Raw genomic sequence first — 13476 nt, forward strand, 5'->3', positions numbered from 1 at the left:
AAAGGTATCCCATATTACACATAGATCATCCTCCCCAGTCCCAGCCTCCCTTCTCTGTTCATCCAGTTCCCCCTCTCTCCATCTCTCCCTGCACCATCTCTACCTCCCTCCATATTCCTCCTGCAGCTATCCCATATCACACCCAGATCCTCCTCCCCAGTCCCAGCCTCCCTTCTCTGTTCATCCAGTTCCCCCTCTCTCCATCTCTCCCTGCCCATCTCTACCTCCCTCCATATTCCTCCTGCAGCTATCCCATATCACACCCAGATACTCCTCCCCAGTCCCAGCCTCCCTCAGGCCGATCCAGTGTCTCTCTTCCCAACCACAGAGAGACAGGACACGGCGCCGACCGGCCAAGGTCATTCAGCTCAGAATCCCTCAGCAGAAACCCTATACCATCTCTGTTCTGTCTCTGAGCTACTATCATTCTACTGATCTTTCACGGCCTTTCTACTTTCTGTGACCTAGCCAGAGCACTTTTTTGAATGCTGCATAGTCATTTGAACACAAGTTGCCTCAAATTGTCTGGAAATTATCAGGAGGTGGCTATGTCAATTACTTGTGTCTTTCCTTTTAAATAACTGTTTCATTGTATTTTGACAGGGTAGAGTACGAGGCTCCCTACACATTCATTGATGGACCTGGACCACAGAGGCCCCCCATTTAACATGAAATGGCATGCTGTACAGACAAGATGACCAAGTGAGCCACAAGCCTTGCCTACAAGCTCTCCTCCAATAGACAAAACGGCATCACATGTTGGCCAAAACATTTCCACAAATGCCCATAACTAATACCAGAGAACTATTCCACTCACCGTTGCTGTCAGTATCACTCTTCTCATTGGAGCTGGGTAGGCAGTTCTCCAGGTAGAACCCGTTCCTGTAGCATCCATCCCCTTCGCTGAGCTGTGGAGGAGGGGGCTCCCAGCACTGGCAGGGGGTCTGCATGATGCCACAGGGCCTGTTAGAGGTGCTGGATGCCAGGCAGTCCTCCAGCCACTGGCACAGCATCTGACATGCTGCCATGCTGGGGTTACGCTTACCCACCACCAGGTACTCTGTCTTAAATTCCCCATCTTCGCCAGCGTTAGGGGTGGTGACCGTCACGCCGGCCCGGGGTGGCCCTTTCCTCATTTGTAGGAACTGTTTCCCAGCCTCCAGAAAGGCCACAGGGGATGAAGATTCACACAGCTTGACCACCTCGTCGAAGCTCTCCATGCCCAGGTAGGTGCGCGTGGTCTCCAGAAACGAGTCAAACTGGAATGTGCGGAGCTGCCGGGGAATGCAGTCCGTTGTGGAGGTAGGTTTGGTTACCTTGATAAAGATGGTGTAGCGCCGCGGGTCTGGGTTCTGCAGGGTCCAGGAGCAGGGTGCCGTGGGGAAAGTGGAGGAGGACAGGAAGTGGCCGAAGAATCGGCTCTGGACCAGAGTGGAGCAGGTGTCTGACTCAGGCCCTGAGGGAGCAGCCGGGCACTGACTAAATAGTTGTAACAGCAGCAAAAGCAGCAACGATGATGACAGGGGGACTTGGGGGTTCACCAGGTGCCCAGGTAAGGAGGAAAAAAGAGTGGTCGTCATGGTTATCAAATGAATTAGAAAGACCAGAGGGGGTTTGTTGGAACCTCTGTTTTTTTGTAACCTCTCGTCGATCTGTCTTTCTGTCTCACTGATTTTCTGGCAACCAGGTGGGACCTTCAGGGTGTTCACTGAAGCCTCTGGGGTGGAGGTACAGGGGAAGAGGATGAGGAGGAAGAGAAGGAAGAGGAGGAAGGAAGAGGAGGAAGAGGAGGAAGGAGGAAGAGGAGGAGGAGGAGGAAGGAGGAGGATAAAGAGGAAGATTGCACTCAGTGGTCCAGTGATCTGTCCATGATTGTGTGTGTCAGTCGACCCAGACTATCAGACGAACCTGGAGAGAAAAAGATAAGAGAGATATTTTGACCTGAGAGGACACATCACTATAACAGCAAATACACTAGCAAATCATGAAGATAAGACATGAATAATAAGCTCTTTCCATTATACTCTCACCACCAGACTCAGTTTGTGCATCGCTGGTTTGAGGCTGGTTTGATCTCCGTTAAAACACAGATATATACAGTGTCTTCAGAAAGAAGTCACATCCCTTAACTTTTTCCACATTTTGTTTTGTTACAGCCTGAATTTGAATGGATGAAATTGAGATTTGAGATTTGTCACGCATACTTATAATACCCCCTAATGTCAAAGTTTAATTATTTTTTCGAAAAGCTGAAATACGTATTCAACCCCTTTGTTATGGCAAGCCTAAATAAGTTCAGGAGTAAAAATTTGCTTAAAAAGTCAGATAATAAGTTGCATAGATAATAGTGTTTAACATGAGTTTTGAATGACTACCTCATATCTGTACCCCACACATACAATTATCTGTAAGGTCCCTCAGTCGAGCAGTGAATTTCAAACACAGATTCAACCACAAAGACCTGGGAGGTTTTCCAATGCCTCGCAAGGAAGGGCACCTATTGGTAGATGGGTAAAAAAAGCAAACATTGAATATCCCTTTGAGCATGGGGAAGTTATTAATTACACTTTGGGTGGTGTATCAATACACTCAGTCACTACAAAGATACAGGCATCCTTCCTGACTCAGTTAACAGAGAGGAAAGAAACCCCTCAGGAATTTCACCATGAGGCCAATGGTAACTTTAAAACAGTTAAAGAGTTTAATGGCTGTGATAGGAGAAAACTGAGAATGGACTAACAACATTGTAGTTACTCAACAATACTACCCTAAATTACAGAGTGAAAAGAAGGAAGTCTGTACAGAATACAAATATTCCAAAACATGCATCCTGTTTGCAACAAGGCACTAAAGTAAAACTGCAAAACATGTGGCAAACCAATTTACTTTTTCCCTGAATACAAAGTGTTATGTTTGGGGCAAATGACTGAGTACCACTGTTCATATTTACAAGAATAGTGGGGGCTGCATCATGTTATGGTATGCATGTGATCGTTAATGACTAGGAGGTTTTTTAGGATAAAAATGAATGGAAAGTAGCTAATCACAGGCAAAATCATTGCGGAAACCAGGTTCAGTCTGCTTTCCACCAGATAATGGGAGATGAATTCACCTTTCAGCAGGACAATAACCTAAAAAACATGGCCATATCTGCACTAGAGTTGCTTACCAATAAGACAGTGAATGTTCCTAAGGAGCAGAGTTACAGTATATAAAATCTATGGCAAGACTTGAAAATGGTTGTCTAGCAATTATCAAAAACTATTTGACAGAGCTAGAAAAATTTTGAAAACAATAATGGGCAAATATTGTATAATCAAATCAAAAAATAGTTTATTTGTCACATGCGCCGAATACAACAGGTGTAGACCTTACAGTGAAATGCTTACTTACAGGCTCTAACTAAAAGTGCAAAAAAGGTATTAGGTGAACAATAGGTAAGTAAAGAAATAAAACAACAGTAAAAAGACAGGCTATATACAGTAGCGAGGCTATAAAAGTGGTGAGGCTACATACAGACACCGGTTAGTCAGGCTGATTGAGGTAGTATGTACATGTAGATATGATTAAAGTGACTATGCATATATGATGAACAGAAAGTAGCAGTAGCGTAAAAGAGGGGTTGGCGGGTGGTGGGACACAATGCAGATAGCCTGGTTAGCCAATGTGCGGGAGCACCAGTTGGTCGGCCCAATTGGGGTAGTATGTACATGAATGTATAGTTAAAGACACTATGCATATATGATAAACAGAAAGTAGCATCAGCGTAAAAGAGGGGTTGGGGGTGGGGCACAAAATGCAAATAGTCCGGTTGGCCATTTGATCACCTGTTCAGGAGTCTTATGGCTTGGGGGTAAAAACTGTTGAGAAGCCTTTTTGTCCTATACTTGGCACTTGCCATGCGGTAGTAGAGAGAACAGTCTATGACTGGGGCAGCTGGGGTCTTTGACAATTTTTAGGGCCTTCCTCTGACACCGGCTGGTGTAGAGGTCCTAGATGGCAGGCAGCTTAGCCCCAGTGATGTACTGGGCCGTACGCACTACCCTCTGTAGTGCCTTGCAGTCAGAGGCCGAGCCATTGCCATACCAGGCAGTGATGCAACCAGTCAGGATGCTCTTGATGTTGCAGCCCGCAGAACCTTTTGAGGATCTCAGGACCCATGCCAAATCATCTGTGGATCTGTTTGGGGCGGTAACCAAATTGGAGTGGGTCTAGGGTTTCTGGGATAATGGTGTTGATGTGAGCCATTACCAACCTTTCAAAGCACTTCACTACGGATGTGAGTGCTACGGGTCGGTAGTCATTTAGGCCGGTTGCCTTTGTGTTCTTGGGCACAGGGACTATGGTGGTTTGCTTGAAACATGTTGGTATTACAGACACAATCAGGGACATGTTGAAAATGTCAGTGAAGACACCTGCCAGTTGGTCAGTACATGCCCGGAGCACATGTCCTGGTAATCCGTCTGGCCCCGCAGCCTTGTGTATGTTGACCTGTTTAAAGGTCTTACTCACGTCGGCTACAGAGAGCGTGATCACACTGTCGTCTGGAACAGCTGATGCTCTCATGCATGCCTCAGTGTTGCTTGCCTCGAAGTGAGCAAAGAAGTGATTTAGCTCGTCTGGTAGGCTCGTGTCACTGGGCAGCACGCGGCTTTGCTTCCCTTTGTAGTCTGTAATAGTTTGCAAGCCATGCCACATAAGTCGAGCATCGGAGCCGGTGTAGTATGATTCAATCTTAGCCCTGTATTGACGCTTTGCCTGTTTGATGGTTCGTCGCAGGTCATAACAGGATTTATTGTAAGCTTCCGAGTTAGAGTCCCGCACCTTGTTGCCTGTAATCCATGGCTTCTGGTTGGGGTATGTACGTACAGTCACTGTGGGGACGACGTCCTCGATGCACTTATAAAGCCAGTGACCGATGTGGTGTACTCCTCAATGCCATCGGAAGAATCCCGGAAAATGTTCCGGTCTGTGATAGCAAAACAGTCCTGTAGTTCAGCATCTGCTTCATCTGACCACGTTTTTATAGACCAAGTCACTGGTGCTTCCTGCTTTAATTGTTGCTTGTAAGCAGGAATCAGGGGGATAGAATTGTGGTTGGATTTACCAAATGGAGGGAGAGGGAGAGCTTTGTACGCGTCTCTGTGTGTGGAGTACAGGTCTAGAATTTTTCCAGATGTGCAAAGCTCCTAGAGACTTTCCTAGAAAGACTCACAGCAGTAATCGCTGCCAAAGGTGATTCTAACATGTATTGACTCAGGGCTGTGAATTCTTACGTAAATGAGATATTTCTGTATTTCATTTCCAATAAATATGCAAACATTTCTAGAAACACGTTTTCACTTTGTCATTATGGCGTATCGTGTGTAGATGTGTGACAAAAAGATCAGTTTAATCCATTTCTGGCTGTAACACAGCAAAATGTGGAAAAAGTCAAGGGCTGTGAATACTTTCTGAAGGCACATAAATCAACTGACACAGCAGAATATTGTTAGACACAGTCAGTGAGGCTTGAGAAGAGAACCATATGTCCAGTTCATCCAGATCTCAGAAAATATGAAGAATGTGTAACCACCAGACAGAAGGATGATATTATATAGGCCTTGCTTTGTTTTGGTTCATTAGTAAGGGCAGAATGATCCCTTCCTGAGAGACAATGGCTTGTTTAAGATCTCTCCTCTCATATTTGATCAGTGAGCACACAAATTTGTCCAATTATGCGGCTATTAACTACAAAAATATAAACAGCTGCAATCATTCATTATCTCTGTGCCTTTGCTTTAGCTTGCCATAGTGTGATCAATAGCTTTGTTTGTTTTCAATTATTAACACTAAAGCCATTAGGAAGGCTAAAAGTGAATAGGTGAGGGGCGGCAGGTAGCCTTGTGGTTAGCGTGTTGGACTAGTAACCGCAAGGTTAAAAGATCGAATCCCCGAGCTGACAAGGTAAAAATCTGTCGTTCTGCCCCTGAACAAGGCAGTTAACCCACTGTTCCCCTGTAGGCCATCACTGTAAATAAGAATTTGTTCTAAACTGACTTGCCTAGTTACATAAAAATAAATAGGTGACTATGTCAATAGAACATGTTGTTGTTTAAACTGATATTTGTCCTTCATTACAAACCATAATACTGAAATACAAACTATTTCATTCTAAAATAATTTTGGTGTGGAAAATTGCTTCATGGTAGAACAGTAACTACTCCTATCAAACGGTTATTATCACTTGCTCTCTCAGTCCTGTATGGATTTCAGATGGAGACAGCCAGGAGAGGTCATATAGCAGGCTTACTGGAGGAGTCATGGACACCAGACATCCAGGTTTTCACTGATCAATCAAGCTGATCCAAAAGCCTCGCTAACCATTCCCATCTCCACTGAGATCAAATACAATACTGAGACAAATGCAGACCATTGGATCCCTGTGTGGCAGTAAGTTTTCTATGTATGTCTAACAAAGTAAATGCAGCATATTGGGCAAAGTTGGCCTAGAACACTGTGATGACGACCTGTCTCACATTCCTGCTGAAATGTAAGCCCTGCATGCTCTCCCTTGTTCACTGTCTGATAAATTATGTGTCCAAACCTTACTGATTTTAAACATGTGTTTGACTAGGAAATTGCTAACAAAAGCCCCAGTCTTCTGTGTCATTCGATTAATGCATTCTGTTTGTTTGTGCATTTTGAGTGCTTCCATTGTGTTTGATCGTTGCTGCTTCTGGAAGCTTTGCTCGTTATATATGAGGTTATATACGAGCTGATATGTGCATGTAGCCTGTATCCCGCGGACGCTCGAGAAGCGTGCACCCCTTTTCCCGTGGATTCTGTCATTTTGTCAATTGATTACTTTGTTTATTGAAAATGTATACTGGTTTAATTGAGAATGATGATAGTCTTCTTTTAGATGTTTCAAATGCCCTTAGGTTCGCAAAGGGGACTTCAACTACTTTGTTGGTTATGTGCACCCCTGCTTGTTGTGGCAATGGTTTTGTCCAGAGAGTGGCACTTGGCAATTTTACCTGAGGTAAGTTCACTTTGCTTCAACATTTCTATGTTGCGTGACGGTTCCCCAAAATGGTGAGCACCGTTCTTCAACAGCCTTTGAGGTACGTTTGCTCCCATTTGGTTGGTGTGTCAAGTTGTGGGCTGATCAATATGGGTGTGACCATCTGAAATCGCAAAACTCATGTAGTACACCCTACGGTAAATTCCCTCTGAACCACCATATTCACAACATTTTGGTCGCTCAATACAGCATTGTTTCTGTTGAATTCAATGTTGCACACAATTCTATCCAGTCAATGCTGCTGAGGGGAGGAAACCATGTGTTTGATGTGTTTAAAACCATTCCAATGACTCCATTCCAGACATTATTATGAGTCATCCTCCCCTCAGCAGCCTCCACTGGTTCTATTGTACTGAACGCAACCCTGGCTTTGCCAGTATTTTGTAAGCTCTGAAAAGGAACGTATTTGTTTGTGAGTAGGCTGTATTTTCTTTCACAGTACCCATAGCCTATTTCCCCAAATCCAGTTTTGGATTGAGGACAGCTTGATTCATTTGTAGAAAAACATTTTTGGTTGTGTTTGTAATTTTTATGTGTCCAATTATTGTTGATTCCTACAAGTGCTACCACTACCATAATTTTTAAAACAAATATCAAAACATTTTCACCATTTTCACCTTTACCTTTTCAAAAACACAGGAAATGATTCCTGCAGACACTGTCCATGTATATACTGTATGGGCTGTCCAGTCCTGAATATTTTCTCCATGGTCGTGTCTACAGGCCGTGAACTCTTCTCCGCCCCATTAGGATTTGAGGGCTAGCTCCTTATGAGCCATAAATAGCACACTAGTCCCTTTATCCACTTGACCAGGGCTTTATGAGACCAGAGCCCTATGGCTCAAAAATAGTACACTATAAGTAATAGGGAGCCATTTGGGACTTAGCCTCTGTGTCCTAGCCTACACTAGAGAGAAATGTGGCCAGGCAGGCCAGTTCCTGGAAGAACATGTCTGGCACTAGTAGTGTCTGACAGTCAGTGCAGTGGCATTGATTCACTAGCCCACCACTGGTACACAAGCACATACTCCAGCTAGCTACTGTGGAGGAGGCAGGCTGAATCACAATACGGAACCACTCGATTAGCATTGTTGCTCTTGCTCCGTTGAATGCAGTGTGTCTGTCTCCACTAGCAGTGAGGCTATGAGAACTGTCTGAATGAACACAGCAGAGCTTATTACATTACCTTCTAACATCACCTCTGGTTCTAGTTCTGGAGGGAGCAGAGATGTCAGACATGGATTTGGAAGCACTAAACTTGTCTGACTAAAACTGAATCTGTAATCCAGCTGGTATGATATCAACAAAACATATATGAATTACTTGAAACATGAAACTACTGTAGAAACTGGCACCTATTGCATGCACGTACCCACCAGTCCCTACACCACATGCATGTACCCACCAGTCCCTACACCCCATGCATGTACCCACCAGTACCTACACCCCATGCATGTACCCACCAGTCCCTACACCCCATGCATGTACCCACCAGTCCCTACACCCCATGCGTGTACCCACCAGTCCCTACACCCCATGCATGTACCCACCAGTAACTACACCCCATGTATGTACCCACCAGTCCCTACACCCCATGCATGTACCCACCAGTCCCTACACCCCATGCATGTACCCACCAGTCCCTACACCCCATGCATGTACCCACCAGTCCCTACACCCCATGCATGTACCCACCAGTCCCTACACCCCATGCATGTACCCACCAGTCCCTACACCCCATGCGTGTACCCACCAGTCCCTACACCCCATGCGTGTACCTACCAGTCCCTACACCCCATGTGTGTACCCACCAGTCACATACATCCGTGCCCTTCAAGATTTGGACACCATGTTGTCACTAAGGAAAATGTCACCAATTTCATTCACTGTATTTTTGGCCTTTGTAGAGAAATTGTGATGGATGAAATAATCTCAGTTTCATGTGCATAACTTATGATGACTTACGGTGGAACTATGATATAGTGCAAAACGTGTTAAACCGACTTCATAATTGTAGTATTCCATCGTACTGGAATAATTCATGCATTTTCATTTCCACCCCGAGGCAGACACAGCAGGCAATTAGGAGAACAAAGGTGTTGCATTAGCTAGCTGACTAACCCAACCAGGAAACCACAGTCTACATGTCCCAGAGGCTAGCTAGCTGTCTGATGCTGAGAGGAGGCAGGCCAGCCTCAACACACACACACACACACACACACAGACACACAGACACACAGACACACACAGACACACACACACACACACACACACACACACACACACACACACACACACACACACACACACACACACACACACACACACACACACACACACACACACACACACACACACACACACACACCAGAACAATGCCACAATCACAGAGACAGAGCTAGGGGAGAGACTCCCTCCTTTTACTCCTCTCAGCTGCCTCCACTTCTCTGTCACACAGTCACACAGCACACTGATGAGAAAATTATAGAGTTGGGATGGAGATAGATAGATAAGTATTCCTCTGTTCACATCCCCTCTTCCTCCCTCATCATCAGCTCCAGGATTACACACTGATTAGGGAAGCCACAACGGGCACAACAAACTAAATTAGAGAATATGCAATATATAAATCACAGGAAAATGCAAATTGCATACAATCAAGTACTGTTGTGACATCGGATTATTCTATGAGCTGGGAAATGTAAGAGCGTAATGTTTTATCACCCCACTCGAAAAGAGGGGAGGCAAGCATGTAATCATTGAATATCAACAGCATTTAGCCTTTTAGCTTTCAGTTTCTAGGATTGCAGAAATCAAAAATCTGCACCTGAGAGAAAAGAAGGGGAGGAGGGCGAAGAAAAGAAAACAGGTGCACCAAGGACTGGGACAAAGAGAGAAAGAGAGAGAGAGAGAAAAAAGAGAAAGTAAGAGGAAAACAGGAAGCAGCAAAGACAGAACTCGACAGCAGAAAGAGCAAAGAAGGAGGAGAGAAAAACTGGGTGCAAGGAGAAAAGCGTCCAGAGCCAGACAGTCAGACAGAGGACCTAAGCACCATGACAGACTAGCGTTTCTTTTGAGTGGTTTCTTTTATCCGCTTCCTTTTTGATGTGCCACCCGTTTCTTCTTCTCCTCCATCCATCTATCCCTCCATCCTTCTCTCTCTAAATTAAAGAGCTGCAGTGCCCCCCAGAGCTAGCAAGGTTATTTGAACAAACAAACAGAAAGCAACAAAAGGCAAAACACATCTACAGCACATCCACTGATGACTATGACAACAACCCAGGGAGGCCTCCGAAGGCTTCCACATTATGGAGATAATTATCTGTCTATGGTGATGAATGTGTTTACCGTATTAAATGCCAAACCTTTCTCATCAGAAGAGAAACAAATGAACGCAAATGCGCCTGCTTCAACTCGCACGGGCAAACACACATACACCACTGCATAAATGCATGCACACACACACACACTGTTACGCTCGTCGTTAGAAATGGACCAAGGCGCAGCGTGCGTAGAGTTCTACATGATTTAATAAATGAAACTCACCAAAACAAATACAGAAGCAAACGAAACGTAAAGTAATGGTGTGCTCACAGGCACTACACAAAAACAAGATCCCACAATCTCAGGTGGGAAAAAGGCCTGCCTAAGTATGATCCTCAATCAGAGACAACAAGAAACAGCTGCCTCTGATTGGGAACCACACTAGGCCAACAAAGAAATAGAAACATAGATATGCCCACCCAAGTCACACCCTGAAAAAGGCTCTCTAAGGTCAGGGCGTGACAGTACCCCCCCCCCAAAGGTGCGGACTCCGGCCGCAAACCTGAACCTATAGGGGAGGGTCCGGGTGAGCATCTACTCTCGGTGGAGGCTCCGGGGCGGGACGCAGACCCCGCTCCGCTTGAGGCTCCCCCCACTTCCGTGGAACCGGACCGTGGATCATCGCCGGAGGCTCCGAACTGCAGACCGTCGCTGGAGGCTCCGGACTGCAGACCGTCGCCAGAGGCTCCAGACTGCAGACCGTGCCGGAGGCTCCGGACAGGGGACCGTCGCTGGAGGCTTCGTGCCACGGATCGTCGCTGGAGGCTTCGGGCCACGGATCGTCTCTGGAGGCTTCGGGCCACGGATCATCACTGGAGGCTTCGGGCCACGGATCATCACCGGAGGCTTCGGGCCAAGGATCATCACTGGAGGCTTCATGCCATGGATCATCACTGCAGGCTTCGGGCCATGGATCATCACTGGATGCTTCGGGCCATGGATCATAACTGGAGACCTCGTGCCATGGATCATCTCTGGAGGCTTTGTGCCATGGATCATCACTGGAGGCTTCGTGCCATGGATCATCACTGGAGGCTTGGTGCGTGGAGCCGGCACAGGGCGTACCAGGCTGGAGAGACGCACTGGAGGCTGGGTACGTGGAGCAGGCACAGGACGTACTGGGCTGGGGAGACGCACTGGAGACCGAGTGTGCGGAGCTGGCACAGGATATACTGGGCCGTGGAGGTGCACTGGAGGTCTGGAGCGTAGAGCTGGCACAACCCGTCCTGGCTGGATGCTCACTTTAGCCCGGCAAGTGCGAGGAGCTGGCACCGAGCGCACCGGGCTGTGAATGCACACTGGAGACACAGTGCGTATCACCACATAACATGGTGCCTGAACAGTCACACGCTCCTTAAAGCGAATGTGGGGAGTTGGCTCTGGTCTGAAACCTGACTCCGCCAACCACCCCGTGTGCCCCCCCCCAAAAAAAATCTGGGGGCTGCCTCTCGTGCTTGCGTCATGGTTGCGAACCCCGGTGTCATCGTTGTTCCTCCCTCGCTGCTTCCAAACGCTCCCTCGCTGCTTCCAAACGCTTCCCCGGCAGGCTTTCATATCTCTCCAATACTTCCTCCCAAGTCCAGGCTATTCTCTCCTCAACCTCCTCCAAAGACCAGGATTTCATCTCCTCCCGGGCACGCTGCTTGGTCCAGTTGAGGTGGGATCTTCTGTTACGCTCGTCGTTAGAAATGGACCAAGGCGCAGCGTGCGTAGAGTTCCACATGATTTAATAAATGAAACTCACCAAAACAAATACAGACGCAAACAAAACGTAAAGTAATGGTGTGCTCACAGGCACTACACAAAAACAAGATCCCACAATCTCAGGTGGGAAAAAGGCCTGCCTAAGTATGATCCAGAGATATGCCCACCCAAGTCACACCCTGACCTAACAAAATAGAGAATAAAAAAGGCTCTCTAAGGTCAGGGTGTGACACACACACACACACACACACACACACACACACACACACACACACACACACACACACACACACACACACACACATCATGTTCAGAACAAGAACAGTATGCACCCATTGAACATTTGTTTTCTTACAAAAATGATTTTCTCTTCACTGATCTATGAATGACGATTTAATGGTATGTAGTACTGAAACAATAGATAACTGTAGAGGAACAAAGGACATCTTGGAATGAGTCATTAAATTATCTGTCTCTCTTCAACCTCTAATTGCAAAGTGAAAAGCCTCTCCCAAAACAAGATAATGCATTTTCAAATCTTCCTAAGTTGGAGCTTAACCATTTCAACAAAAGTACAACTGAAAAGTCTCCCACAAAACAAGATAACGGATATTCAACTCTTCCTATGTTGGAGCTTAACCATTTCAACAAAAGTACAACTGAAAAGACGCCAGTAATAGAATGAAAAAGAACAAGTCTCAGTAAGTCAGTCAGTTACACTTCGGTCTCTTAGTAAGATGATTAAACAGGCCTGGTGGTGAATGAGTTCTCCTCTCTGTCTAAAAGGCTCTGTCTCAGTCTGGTCTGTTGTTTTAGAGCTCCTCCCCTCACAGACACCGCCTCGTGTTAAGCTGCACTTCATTTCAATTAGGAGACTAAACGTGGGAGGAAATGGATAGAGCGGGGGAGGAGCTGGGAGGGCAATCTGGTGCGATATGTCTGCCTGCCTACCTGCCTGTCTATCTGTCCGTATGAAATGCTCTCCACCTCTTTGTCGCTCTCCTTCTACCCCTCTCTCCATCTCTGTCTCTCCATCTGTCCATCGTTCTATTTTTTCCTGTCTCACACTACCTCGCCCTCTTTCTCCATCTCTCTTTCTATCAACCTTTGCACATATAGGCATATAGGCAGACTTGTTTACGCTGCTGTGCGTTTTGTTGCCGATCTTATTTTGCTACCTGACGGTTTTTACTTTTTCATTACCGTATATTTTTTACTTTTTCCTCACTCAACTTTTTTCATTCAACTTTTTCACCCCGGAGGTTTTATCTGGACATGGTTCGTCAGGACTTCAAACAGCCGAAGCTAAGTAACATTAACATGATGCCTTCTAATTGCAGTCGTTGTACTTATAATATACAGGAGAACGATCGCCTTACGGC

The 13476-nt window shown here is 46.1% G+C and overlaps 1 protein-coding gene across 6 annotated transcripts in view; it reads right to left on the reverse strand.

The window, feature by feature from the left end:
* LOC106579424 (adhesion G protein-coupled receptor B1) overlaps positions 1-13476 on the reverse strand; it is a 114057-nt gene that overhangs the window by 65722 nt on the left and 34859 nt on the right. For all 6 annotated transcript variants that reach the window (XM_045701575.1, XM_045701561.1, XM_045701573.1 and 3 more), the window contains exon 3: positions 818-1908. In XM_045701575.1, the coding sequence (XP_045557531.1) occupies positions 818-1580 (763 nt within the window). In that variant the 5' untranslated portion in view covers positions 1581-1908. The remainder of the gene's footprint in view (positions 1-817; positions 1909-13476) is intronic.

The sequence above is a fragment of the Salmo salar genome, chromosome ssa02, assembly GCF_905237065.1.
Source record: "Salmo salar chromosome ssa02, Ssal_v3.1, whole genome shotgun sequence".
NCBI classification, from domain to species: domain Eukaryota; kingdom Metazoa; phylum Chordata; class Actinopteri; order Salmoniformes; family Salmonidae; genus Salmo; species Salmo salar.